This window comes from Kogia breviceps, chromosome 2, assembly GCF_026419965.1.
Source record: "Kogia breviceps isolate mKogBre1 chromosome 2, mKogBre1 haplotype 1, whole genome shotgun sequence".
Taxonomy (NCBI): Eukaryota; Metazoa; Chordata; class Mammalia; order Artiodactyla; family Physeteridae; genus Kogia; species Kogia breviceps.
Genome location: NC_081311.1, coordinates 162,704,077 through 162,718,469, shown reverse-complemented (window position 1 = coordinate 162,718,469; position 14,393 = coordinate 162,704,077). Strand labels below are relative to the sequence as shown.

General features: G+C 36.4%; 1 protein-coding gene across 15 annotated transcripts in view; it reads right to left on the bottom strand.

Moving 5' to 3' along the window:
• The window catches only part of SLC39A10 (solute carrier family 39 member 10), a 143,538-nt gene that overhangs the window by 34,118 nt on the left and 95,027 nt on the right, over positions 1–14,393 (bottom strand). For 6 of the 15 annotated variants that reach the window (XM_067026473.1, XM_059052066.2, XM_067026481.1 and 3 more), the window contains 3 exons: positions 14,266–14,374; positions 4,753–5,777; positions 1,968–2,175 (listed from right to left, as the gene is read on the bottom strand). In XM_067026473.1, the coding sequence (XP_066882574.1) occupies positions 1,968–2,175; positions 4,753–5,766 (1,222 nt within the window). In that variant the 5' untranslated portion in view covers positions 5,767–5,777; positions 14,266–14,374. Of the gene's footprint in view, positions 1–1,967; positions 2,176–4,752; positions 5,778–8,450; positions 8,612–9,583; positions 9,653–14,265; positions 14,375–14,393 lie in introns of all 15 variants that reach the window. The other 9 variants (XM_067026477.1, XM_059052065.2, XM_067026480.1 and 6 more) reach the window with 3 other exon arrangements.

The following is a 14,393-nucleotide window of genomic DNA, read 5'->3' as shown; positions in this document are numbered from 1 at the left end:
AAAGTCAAACAAAAACATAACTAATCCAATTATGAACTCTGTACCATGATGGAAATATCCAGAGAGTATCAAGGTAGGGGACTTAATTAAGCCTAGGAAGTTATCCCAGAGAGACTAATCCTTGGGCTGAATCTTTGAGGAATCATAGTAGTCAGCCAAGTAGGGAGGTTTACAATGTGAAAAGGCAGAGAGGCATGAAGGCAAACCAGCATAATCTATTATCATGAGTTTGTTGTGATTAGAGCTAAGAGGGAAGAAATGAATGGTGGAGGATAAAGATGGAAAGGTATATAGGCATGGACCATATTCTGGAAAGCATGATTGGGGGAAAAAAAACAACACTCTGAACTTTGAACAACATAGCATAATGCAGTATTCTAAAATATATGAGGAAAAAAGTATAACTAGCACACCACATCAAATCCATGTTCTTATAGCTATTACTGCTTACAATACAAAAAATGTAAAGAAAAATACTAGAGATCTAATGAAAAATATTAGTGTAATAATATGTGGCAAAAATCATAAAGGAGATACCAGAATTAGCTAAATTTGCAAAATAATAGCACAGTGATTGACCAGAACATTTATCAGACAAACCTCAGACTTGGAGGGTTTTATTATTTATTAGGTCTGGGAATTGTGGGCAAGTTACTAAACTTTTCTATACCTCAGCTTCCTTATCTGTAAAAACAAGAATCATACAATAGCTCCCTCACATAATAATTCAATAATTATTATTAAAATTTAATTTAAAAAAGCATGTAAAACACTTAGAACATGGATATCAAATGGTTAAACTTCCCAGGACTGAATCTGACACTACCACTCACTAGTTCTGAGACCCTGGGAAAGTTATTAGGGTAACATTCTCCACCTCATAAGACTGTTGTGAGGAGTACATGAACTGAGTTTAGAACAGTACCTGCAATACATGTTTGTTAATAAATAAAAGGAAAACATATGTATTAAATAAATGCCGGCTATCACTAAAAAGAAAAATCTATGTCAGATTTTCTCCTTTGCATTTTAGAAAGATAAATCTAGCTTAAATGCTAAGCATGACCTACAAACGGGACAAAAACACAGGCAGGGAAGGTTATGAAGGCATTTCAACAGTTCAGGAAAGAACCAAGGAGGATCTGAACTAAAGTTATGACAGAGTGGATACAGTTGGAAGATATTTAAGACTCAACTGGACTCGACAACTAATTATACAAGGAAAAATAGGAAATGAAAACTAAAACCATAAGAGGGAAAAAAATCAAAGATTTTCAGATTTTATCAAAAGAATGAATTGGAATGGCATTTGGAATTCTGTAAGAGGTACGAACTTCCTGTGGAGTAGAAGTTCCAGAAATATTAGGTGGGAGGTATCTGTAACCATCAAGGTGGAGCAATCTAGCCAACTAGATATGATGAAAAAGAGCCTAGAGAGAAGTTTTAAAATAGTTTTGGTTTTACCCATTTGGTTTTACTCTCTAGAAGTGCCCATGATGAAGTTCATGTGCCAATCACTGGCATTTCTGAGACATTCCTAGAGTTTCACCACACTGGCTTCCCTTTTTACTTCCTTAGAAACTTAATAATCTTTTCACTAGAGCCCCTCACCCTGCTAAATGTTAAGTAATTATAACATCATATAACTTTAATTAGGGATCCTCTTATTAACATTTGCCCATAAAGAAGAATCTCTTTATGACAAACCTGTATTTCCTTTCTAATCTATTAGTTCTCTGTCCGTAGCAAAACATTCCTCTGTAGTGCCAGAAGAGATCAGTAAACTGTATTGTGCCTCCTTGTCTTCCCCCAATCTTTTCTAAACACACATACCTAAACATGATTAAAACATACTGAAAGTCACCAAAAGGAAAGCAGTCATTTGCAATTACTTCCTCATTCAATTACATTAAAAATAAATAAGTACAGAGACTTTTTTGAGGAGAAAGAACTTAAATCTTTCTTACCTGATGCCCCTATATTTGCCTTATCTTCAGGAACCAGATTTTTATCTTTATTTAAATCTTCAACTAAAAGTTTGTCGAAATGCTCAATACAAAGTCTGCTGTCGATTTGATATAACAAAGCAGGGCAAAGGTATGTAAATAGATCAGGTGAGATTGGAGAATTGGCCCGATGACCATAGTATTTTAACAACTGAGTGACGTTCAAACACTGCAAGGAAATTGATAAAACAAATTAAGTAAGAGTACTTTAAGAAGATTATGCAGCAAAAGAAAATATTATATAGTAAAATATATTCTAAATATTATTTGAAAATAATCTGTAATATATAGATACCTATTACACAGAATGATTTTTTTTTTTTTTTTTTTTTTTTTGCGGTATGCGGGCCTCTCACTGCTGTGGCCTCCCCCATTGCAGAGCACAGGCTCCAGACGCGCAGGCCCAGCGGCCACGGCTCACGGGCCCAGCCGCTCCGCGGCACGTGGGATCCTCCCGGACCGGGGCACGAACCCGCGTCCCCTGCATCAGCAGGCGGATTCTCAACCACTGCGCCACCAGGGAAGCCCTACACAGAATGATTTTTGACAGGAATTTATGATAGGAGTACATTCAACTTGATTACCCAAAACTTTTAATAGACTTGAACCATTTTCCACTGCAACATATAAAAGATGACCACTCTCTGCCATCAATAAGAATGACTTAGAACTATATTCCCAAGATGCTTAAGGGGCGAGGAAAACAAATCACTTCCCTAGTCAAAGTGCAATCATCAATCGCTCAAGATGCTTATTTGTGAAACAGTGTTAAACAGACTGAAGAGTTCTTTAACAACTTTATATTAAAATATACAAGGATATAGACATTTTCACTAAGGTACCCCAAAAGAATATCATATAGGGGAATTCTAGCCCAATGCTAAAACTGGAGGATTAAAAAAAGGCAGCTTTATCCACTGGTACTTTAAGTATAAAAAACAGAAGAAAACAAGTAACAAAAAATTCTGGACCCATCACATAGTAAAAACAAATATCTAAAATTGAGGCAAAGGAGATGGCACTACCTCTTTTTCATACATATGCACTCTGGTTGCATGCTTGCTTATTTTATCTATGGTACAAAAAACAGAATCAAAACATACAAACAAAAAAATGATTTTTTTTCAGGTCTTTACATGAGATACTACTACCCTATCCAATGCATAGAACATTTCCAGAAATCTTGAAAAAATCCTCAGTATACATCAGGCCTATGAGGATACAAAATAAAAGTCTAATGATCCAGACCCCACAAGTAGAATACAAAAAGTAAACATTATTGGGCTTCCCTGGTGGCGCAGTGGTTGAGAATCCGCCTGCCAATGCAGGGGACACGGGTTCGTGCCCCGGTCCGGGAAGATCCCACATGCCGTGGAGCGGCTGGGCCCATGAGCCATGGCCGCTGAGCCTGCGCATCCAGAGCCTGTGCTCCGCAACGGGAGAGGCCACAACAGTGAGAGGCCCGTGTACAGCAAAAAAAAAAAAAGTAAACATTATTGATAATGTCTAGTTATTATCAACAAGACTCTAGGATATTACCCATAGTAACAAATTAATATATTTCTTTAAAAGTACACTAAGGTTTTTAAATTTGCTAAAAACCAAATATCTAATGATTTGTCCAGTAAGTAACAAAGATATTTACTTAGATGTAAAACACACTTCCATAATAAGAGACAGAAACAACAAAGGTTGAGGTCATTTTCCACATTAGATGGTGGTTTTTATACATCCGAACAATAAACAAATTCAACAATTTTTTAAAACTTTAATGAGGGCTAAACATAAGAATACATAAGGGTGTTGATATACTTTTAATGAAACAAAAATGTTTTTAAGGTGAATAGTTTTTTTAAAAAATCAAGAAGGAACCAATCAAATGTGAAAGTATTCAAAAGAGCATGAAAATTTAAAAGAAAAACAAAACCATCCCATTACTATTGGAGTTTCCCATTATTATATCTTTTTGCATTCACTGTACATCTGTTGAAAGCATAAGAAAAGACTAATATGAGCAAGTAGGTCCTATGATAAAGTGACAGAGAAAACAAAACTACCACACGTGCAAAATACCTGACTTAGTAGCTAGATCAATAACTGGGAACCACTCCATAGTTAATAAGTTAACAATTATGAATAAAAACTGTCTAGTCACTTCCCAAGAAAACAGTCTTCAATTTTCAAATATCTAGAAATCAACTAACAGTAAAAACATGTAAACTAATTTGGGGAGTCAAAATAAGTCTTAAGCAAGAGAGTAAAATAAGGAACAAAAATAAGAAATACATTTTCTAACAAACTTTAAAAATTTAGGAATTGAAGGAACCCAAATTTGAGAATGAACAATGCAAGTGAAAATGCAGATAAAAATCTTTAATCTGGGCTTCCCTGGTGGCGCAGTGGTTGAGAATCCGCCTGCCGATGCAGGAGACACGGGTTCGTGCCCTGGTCCGGGAAGATCCCACGTGCCGCGGAGCAACTAAGCCCGTGAGCTATGGCCGCTGAGCCTGTGCGTCCGGAGCCTGTGCTCCGCAACGGGAGAGGCCACAACAGTGAGAGGCCCGCATACCGCAAAAAAAAAAAAAAAAAAAAAAAAAATCTTTAATCTGATTTTGATTCCTTAATGTATTTTGTAACTGGAAGTAAGTTTGAATATGGTTGACTATTCCTCTTTTACTTCTCTTTTTACCTAAAAATGCTCCACAATCATCTGAGAATTACGGAGCAACCATCTTGTTCTGCTTACCTCATGTTGCCGGTCATCTTCATTATGATCTTTGTGAGCAGCAGCTGAATAAATTGCACTTTTTTTAACATGCGGTGCTTCTCGCTTTCTAGTATGTCGAAGTTCACCTTCATTATCAGGATCAAGATCTTGGTGTCCGTGACCAGGATCATGACCATTATGTTCTGGAAGACGTACATGAAAATGACCTGGGTTATGTACACGATCAGGTTTGTGGACCCGATTATGCTCATACTGTTCACCCTGATCATGGTTAGGGGGAAAACCTGGTGTAATAACCTCAGAATTTTCATTACTTTTCTTCCCTTTTCTCTTCTTCTTTCCTTTCAGTAGCTTACTTTCAGATTGTTCCTGTGTTTTATTGGTCTCTGTAGAAGGTTCATGGCTAGGCTCCCCATGCTCACTGTGAATAATGGAATCATTAGGAAAATGGCGAGTAGTATTATGATCAAGGTGATGACGCAAACAATGGTGATGACATAAGCGATGACTATGGTCATGCATATGTTTATCATCAGATTTGATGGATACTTCAACTGTCTCTTTCTCTGGATCACACTTATGGCTTCTTTTTGTTGATACACTGGTCACAGTTTGATTTTCTGAATTTAAATGACTATGGGAATGCTGGTGGTTATGTGAGTGAAAATGCTTTCCCTCTTGAACTGCCAAAATATCTAAGTGAGAAACATGATCGTGGCCAAGATCCTCATGATTAATCTCAACTACTTTTATCTCTCCAAGGCCCAAGTTTGTTAAAAGTTTCTCCAGACCAAAAAAGGATAATCTTCCATTTTCACCATAACGATCAAAAAGTTTTTCAATATAATATTTTTTTTCATTTTCAGCATCCAGCACTGAAAATTTGCTTGACTCCGATTCTGTCATTCCACGATGGTGTCTGTGATGCTCTTCAGAACCATGGTCATGTTCTTCATGGCAATGGTTGCAATGATGGAAAATAAATGTCAGCAAACAAATGAGGCAAAATTTTGTGTGCATATGTACCTTCATTTCTATTTTTCCTAAAGGGAAAGAGAAACAAGCATTAGTTTATACTTATGCACATTCAAAATAAACATAAACTTACCAGCAGTTGCCAATTCACTAGGCAAATTGTTTTACCCCATTTCTTTCATATCTATGAATCATTCTTTCCTTCTTCAATCTCCTACAAAAAATGGCCCCTTTTAATTTATCAAAATAGTGTACAGCCCTTCAAATTAATACCAATTTGCTTAAAACTCACCTGCAAGACTACTCTGACTCCCTTTAAGCACAATACTTTATAGTCGATATACATTTATACTGTAAATGTTGGTTCCTTCCTATCTGGTCCTTTACAAAAAAGTTTACCCATCTCTGTTCTTGAGGTCCTTCCTGGTCAGTGCAATAAGGCAGTAAGATGAAATGCGTGATAAGATATGTAAGAATCAGAAAGAAATGAAACTGTCATTATTCACAAATGGCAGGATTGGGTATGCAGAAAGTCCAAAAGAATCTATAAGAATTAATAAGTTAATTTAGCACAGTTGCTGGATTTAAGAACAATAACCTAAAATCAATTGTATATCTCTACACCAGCAATAATTCAAAAATGAAATTAGAAAAAGTTTACAATTTACAGTAGCAAATAACTAGAAATTAATCTAACAAAAGATGTGCAAGACCTTTTCATTAAAAAGGATCACATATTATTGAGAGAAATGAAGGACCTAAATAAATGGATGGCTTTATAATGTTCAAGATTGGATGAGACAGGGCTTCCCTGGTGGCGCAGTGGTTGAGAATCTGCCTGCCACTGCAGGGGACACGGGTTAGAGCCCTGGTCTGGGAAGATTCCACACGCTGTGGAGCAACTGGGCCCATGAGCCACAACTACTGAGCCTGCGCGTCTGGAGCCTGTGCTCCACAACAAGAGAGGCCGCGATAATGAGAGGCCCGTGCACCACAATGAAGAGTGGCCCCCACTTGCCACAACTGGAGAAAGCCCTTGCACAGAAACGAAGACCCACCACAGCCATAAATAAATAAATAAATTTAAAACAGGAGAAAAGCATCAGGTAGGATTTATAGGAAATGAAACTTGGTAATAAAAATTTTTTTTTAAAAAGTGGATGAGACATAGATCCAATGTAATCCCAATCAAACTCCCAGAAATAATTTAATGAAAATTGATGAGATATTATTAATGTTTACATGGAAACAGAAAGGGCCAAAAATGGACAAGACACTCTATCTACCAGTTACTAAAGACAGTGTGGGTATCTGGTGTAAGAACAAATAAATAAATAACATAGTCTAAAAATAAGAAAGATTCTCTTTTCCTTGGTGCTTGATCAACTAGATTTCCATATAGAAGAAAAATAAATTAAACTTGACCCCTACCTCACACCATATGTAAACATCAATTATAGATGGATTGTAAATGTAAATCTAAAACAGTAAATTTTAAAGTAAAACAGGGTCCAAAACTGTGCTGCCCAATATGTTAGCCACTTGTCAAGTGCAGCTACTTAAATTTAAACTAACAAATTAAAAATTCAGCTTTTTGGGAGTTCCCTGGAAGTCCAGTGGTTAGGACTTGATGCATTCACTGTGGTGGCCCAGGTTCAATCCCTGTTTGGGGAACTAAGAACCCACAAGCTGCGTGGCATGGCCCAAAAGAAAAGCCCCCAAAACAACAACTGTTTCTCAGTCACCTTATTACATTTTAAATGCTCAATAGTCACATGTAGCTCATGGCTACCATACTGAACAGTGCAGACAAAGAACATGTCAATCATCACAGAAAGTTCTACTGGACAGCATGCTTCTAGAATATGGAAATATGATGTGAGTCATTCATGCAATTTTTAAGTTTTCTAGAATAAACAGGTCAAAGTCATTGTCATCCTATATTTTATGTAACCCACTATATCCAAAATATTATCATTTCAACATGTAATCACAGTATAAAAATTATTAATGAAATTTTTACATTCTTTTTAATACTGTGTCTTTGAAATCTGGCACGTATTTTATACCTACACACATCTTAATTCAGACTAGTGACATTTCAACAGCCACATGTGGCTACTGGCTAATGTACTGGAAAGTAGAGATCTAGAAGATTTTTTTTTTTTCCGGTACGCGGGCCTCTCACTGTTGTGGCCTCCCCCATTGCAGAGCACAGGCTCTGGACGCACAGGCTCAGCGGCCATGGGTCATGGGCCCAGCCGCTCCGCAGTATGTGGGATCCTCCCAGACTGGGGCACAAACCCGTGTCCCCTGCATCAGCAGGCGGACTCTCAACCACTGCGCCACCAGGGAAGCCCTAGAAGATTTATTTGGGAGAGTAGCTTCAAGACCTTCAAGATAGGACATAATGTGCATTATAAAGGAAAGACTGATGAAGTATACTACATTAAAATAAAGAAATTTCTATTCATCAATAGTTATTATTAAGAGACTAAAAAGGTAACAACAGATTGGGAGAAAATTACGGCAATGTTACTAGTCAAGAATATATAAGGAATTTCTACAAATCAATATGAAAATTATGAGACAACTCAATGGGAAAATGGGTAGGAAATTTGAACAGGCACTTCATAAGAGGATAGCCAAATTACTAAGAAGCATATGAAAAGATTCTCAACCTCAACAGTCATCAGAGAATTATAAATTAAAATCACAAGTAGATACCACTATATACCTACCAGAATCAGTAAAGTATAAAAGATGTAGGCAAGAATATGGATCAGCTGGAACCTGCATATACTGCTGGTGGGACTGTAGATTGGTATCATATGGAAAACTGTTTGGCAGGATCTGCCAGAAGTTGAACATAAGCATATCCACTCACATAGCAATTCTAGTCCTGGATATATGCAGAAATACATGTACAGAGACACAAAAAGACATGAATGAACATGAAAGTTCACATAACTATTATTCATCATAGCTCAAAACAGGAAAAGGCCAAATGTCCATCAACAGTAGAATGGATATATAAAACAACAATTTTACAATGGAATACTGCACAGGAATGAAAATAAAATCACAGATTCACAGATTAACACAGATGAATCTCACAAATTGAGACTGAGCCAAAGATAAATGCTAAATAAACTATAGGGCAAAATTCTATTCATATAAAATTTAAAATGGGCAAAACTAAACCATGACAATGATTATTTTTTGAAGGGAAGGTAGAGGGTGATAAGTGGGACTGGAAATTGTAGTAATGTTCTCTTTCTTTACTTGAGTAATGCTTACACAAATACGCTTACTTTGTGATAACTCATTGTACTTTTCATACTCTGTGTACTTTTCTGTACACATACTGTACTTCAATTAAAAGTTTTTAAAAATCAAATTTTCTCCAGTGAAAACCAATTAGAAAATGTAACTATAAACAAAAATTATTAGGCTCCTAGAAATAAATAGAACAAGACCATTAAAAGGAGAAATGTATATGACATCATTTGCAAAAACTGGAGAGACACCACCTACATGGATGGAATAAATGGCATAACATTGTGAAAATGACTCTACTACCCAAAGCAATCTATAGATTCAATGCAAACCCTATCAAACTACCACTGGCATATTTTACAGAACTACAACAAAAAATTTCACAGTTTGTATGGAAACACAAAAGACCCCGAATAGCCAAAGCAATATTAAGAACGAAAAATGGAGCTGGAGGAATCAGGCTCCCTGACTTAAGACTATACTACAAAGCTACAGTCATCAAGACAGTATGGTACTGGCACAAAAACAGAAATATAGATCAATGGAACAGGATAGAAAGCCCAGAGATAAACGCACACACATTTGGTCACCTTACCTTTGATAAAGGAGGCAAGAATATACAGTGGAGAAAAGACAGCCTCTTCAATAAGTGGTGCTGGGACAGCTACATGTAAAAGTATGAAATTAGAACACTCCCTAACACCACACACAAAAATAAACTCAAAATGGGTTAAAGACCTAAATGTAAGGCCAGACACTATCAAACTCTTAGAGGAAAACATAGGCAGAACACTCTATGACATAAATCACAGCAAGATCCTTTTTGACCCACCTGCTAGAGAAATGGAAATAAAAACAAAAATAAACAAATGGGACCTAATGAAACTTAAAAGCTTTTGCACAGCAAAGGATACCATAAACAAGACCAACAGACAACCCTCAGAATGGGAGAAAATAGTTGCAAATGGAGCAACTGACAAAGGATTAGTCTCCAAAATTTATAAGCAACTCATACAGCTCAATAACAAAAAAACAAACAACCCAATCCAAAAATGGGCAGAAGACCTAAATAGACATTTCTCCAAAGAAGATATACAGATTGCCAACAAACACATGAAAGAATGCTCAACATCATTAATCATTAGAGAAATGCAAATCAAAACTACAATGATGGGGCTTCCCTGGTGGCACAGTGGTTGAGAATCTGCCTGTCGATGCGGGGGACACGGGTTCGTGCCCCGGTCCGGGAAGATCCCACATGCCGCGGAGCGGCTGGGCCCGTGAGCCATGGCCGCTGAGCCTGTGCGTCCGGAGCCTGTGCTCCGCAATGGGAGAGGCCACAACAGTGAGAGGCCCGCGTACCACCAAAAAAAAAAAAAAAAAAAAAAAAAACTACAATGAGATATCATCTCACACTGGTTAGAATGGCCATCATCAAAAACTCTAGAAACAATAAATGCTGGAGAGGGTGTGGAGAAAAGGGAACACTCTTGCACTGCTGGTTGGAATGTAAACTGATACAGCCACTATGGAGAACAGAATGGAGGTTCCTTAAAAAACTACAGATAGAAGTACCATACGACCCAGCAATCCCACTACTGGGCATATACCCTGAGAAAACCATAATTCAAAAAGAGTCATGTACCAAAATGTTCACTGCAGCTCTATTTACAATAGGCAGGACATGGAAGCAACCTAAGTGTCCATCAACAGATGAATGGATAAAGAAGATGTGGCACATATATACAATGGAATATTACTCAGCCATAAAAAGAAATGAAACTGAGTTATTTGTAATGAGGTGGATAGACCTGGAATCTGTCATACAGAGTGAAGTTAAGTCAGAAGGAGAAAAACAAACACCGTATGCTAACACATATATATGGAATCTAAGAAAAAAAATGTCATGAAGAGATTAGTGGTAGGATGGGAATAAAACACAGACCTACTACAGCATGGACTTGAGGATATGGGGAGGGGGAAGGGTAAGCTGTGACGAAGTGAGAGAGTGGCATGGACATATATACACTACCAAATGTAGGGTGGATAGCTAGTGGGAAGCAGCTGCATGGCACAGGGCAATCAGCTAGATGGTTTGTGCCCACCTAGAGGGGTGGGATAGGGAGGGTGGGAGGGAGGGAGACTCAAGAGGGAAGAGATATGGGAACATATGTATATGTATAACTGATTCACTTTGTTGTAAAGCAGAAACTAACACACCATTGTAAAACAGTTATACTCCAATAAAGATGGTAAAAATAAATAAATAAAAAATAAAGTCTTCTCAAGTGTATATGCAAATATAATTCAGTGTCAATCAAAATCCTGGAAGCTGTCTGCTTTTGGTGAGACTGCATAAGCTAATCTAAAAATTCATATGGATGAGCAAAAACCCAAGGACAACCAACACTGTTCAGAAAATTAGCAAGGTGATAAAGACTTCTTTTTATAAAGTTATATAACTAAAATAACAGAACTGGCAGAGGGCCTTACAGATAGACCAAAGAAACAGAACAGAATTCAGAAAAAGAATCAATAATATTGATTGTGAAAAAATAGTTCTCCCTCACACCATACATAAATGTCAATTCCAAGAGGATTAAAAACCCAATGTGAAAAACAAAAAAATTCTTAACTTTTAGAATAAAATATAGGAGGCTATCATGACTTTAGGCTAGGGAAAGACAAAAAAAGCAAAAACCATAACAGGAAATTTTAGATAAATTAAACTAAATTTTAGATAAGATGCAAAAAGCACAAACCTTAAAAGGAAATTTTGATTAATTTAATTAAACAATTCTTTAAGTATTACTCTACAATAAAGAACACAATAAACAAAGTTTATCACAAGCTATACACTAAAAGATATTTGCAGTGTGTATATATAAACAATGCATGTAAAAGATCAGTATTCAGAACATATAAAACATATATATATATAAAAATATAGAAAACTCCAATATTGCATAAACAACTATACAAAGGTTATAAACAGGACAGAAGGGTAAGCAGCGACATGATCACTAATAATCTGGATAATACACCAAGACATTAAGAGGCAAAAATTAATATCTGAAAATACCAGGTGTTAAGCAAAAATCTAATGTAAATAAATAGAAAATACCTTACACTGCTGGTGGGCGTATATAAATTGGTGCAACCATTTTGGGAAGCAATCTGACATTTACTGAAGCTGAATATGATTACACTCCACAGAACCAAAATTCCACTTTTATCTATCTATCTACCCTAGAGAAACTCTTACACTATGCACAGGAGACAAATTCAAGAATCTTTATCACAGTATTGTTGAATTTTTTTTTTTAATGTTAACTGTCTTGTAAATAACAGAATACTCAACTAAAAGTGGTTAAAACAAAGAGGAAAATTTCACATTAAAAAAGTTGGGGAAAATGGTGGTTTCAGGACAATTACACAAGCAAAAACCCAAACTCTCTCATCCTCAGATCTTCCTCCTCAGAATCTCAAGAAACTGCTGTTGCTACAACCACTCCATCCTTGCACAACCATATCCAAAGCGGGAAGGTTTATCTTTTTCTTTTCATCCAGGGAGAAAAATCTTTCCTGAAAGTTCCTCTCCGATGTCACTTAACATATCTTTCATCAGGGCTGTACTACATACACAAAACTGGTAAAGGAAGAAATTACCATTATCGGCTTAGACAAATCAACATTCATTCTCTTGAGACTGGAAAGAAGCCACCTTTCCTATGCATATGGAGGGCATACTAACAGCAAGCAAAAAGGAGGTAAATGAGGAACGGCAGTTGATTATATAACCATTAGTGCCTGCCACAAACCTAAATGCCCATCAGTAGAAGAATGGATAAAAAAATATGGCATACTTATGTAATTAAAGATTATGCTAAAGTTATAAATGTGTGACTATGAAATACACAACAAACACAATTCTTAGAAATATAAAGAGTAAACTCCAAAAAGGTACATGTCATATCATTTATACACAATTAAAAACATGCAAAATAACTTAATTTGGGTTATACATACATGTAGCAAGAGCTTAACATGGGGATGATCACATTCTAGAGAGTGGTTATCTTTTCAGGAAGAAATGAAGGGGAGTCAGATGGTAGAGAGAGTATGCATATTTAGCTGAATCTGCAGTGTTTTATTTCTTAAAAAGTGAGGGGAATCTGAAGCAATGACAAAACATTTAATATTTGTAAAAGCAGCATAATGGGATTCAGGTGTGTGTTATACAGATCTTCCCAGACTTAATGATGGGATTATGTCTCAACTCATCCTAATGTGAAAAATATCATAAGTTGAAAATGCATTTAACATACATAATTCACTGAACATCATAGCTTAGCCTAGTCTTCCTTAAATGTGCTCAGAGAACTTACATTAATTAGCCTAGAGGTGGGCAAAATCATCTAACACAAAGCCTGTTTTATAATAATAATCTCATGTAATTTATTGAATACTGTACTAAAAGTGAAAAACAGAAGGTTGTATGGGTACAGAATGGTTTACCTTTGTGATCGCGTAGCTGACTGGGAGCTGCAGCTCACTGCCACTGCCCAGCATCACAAGAGTGTACTGTACTGCATATCACTAGCTTGGACAAAGATCAAAATTCAAAACATATGGTTTCTACTGAATGCATACTGCTTTTGCACCACTGTAAAGTCAAAATATTGTAAATCAGAGGCCATCTGTACTGTATATACTTTTTGTAAGTTTGATACCTAACCACCATCAGTGATTAATCAACATGTGTTGGAGGAACAGCAGAAGCAGTATCATGGTTACCTGGGAATTTGTTAGAAATGTAAATTCTTGCACCCCACCCAGACCTACTAAATCAGGAACTCTAGGGTTAGAGCTCAGCAGTGTGTCATTCAATCTTCCTATTGAGTCTGATGCTAGCTAAAGTTGAGAGCCACTACCTCTACAAATAAATTATATAAACACTCCCATTTATTTCACATGATACTTAATTACATTGAATATTATGATTACCTGAATTAGGTTTAGTTATCACACGTGCTTTATGTGGGTTAAGAATTTTAGAAAATAATTAGTCTATAAAATATGTTTAATCCCAAAGCTACATTAAGTTTGAGATTGTTTTTAATCCAAACGCTTCAGTTTCTTATATAATAGTATCATAGATAAAGTCACCATTTAAAACATACAGTTTTACCTATACACTAATGAAGATGAAAGGGCACAGATAATTAAGACAATCGCTATTAAGCAGAAAAAGGACATTACACTCTCTACAATTACCTTGGTTTTCCACTTGAAGATGCTAGTGAAAGGCGATACTCTGAATGAATGCTGCTGTGTTCATTTGATATGTAAATGTCTTGTCGTTTCTTCAGTGAACATTATCTCACTGTCAAATGAACAGGTAC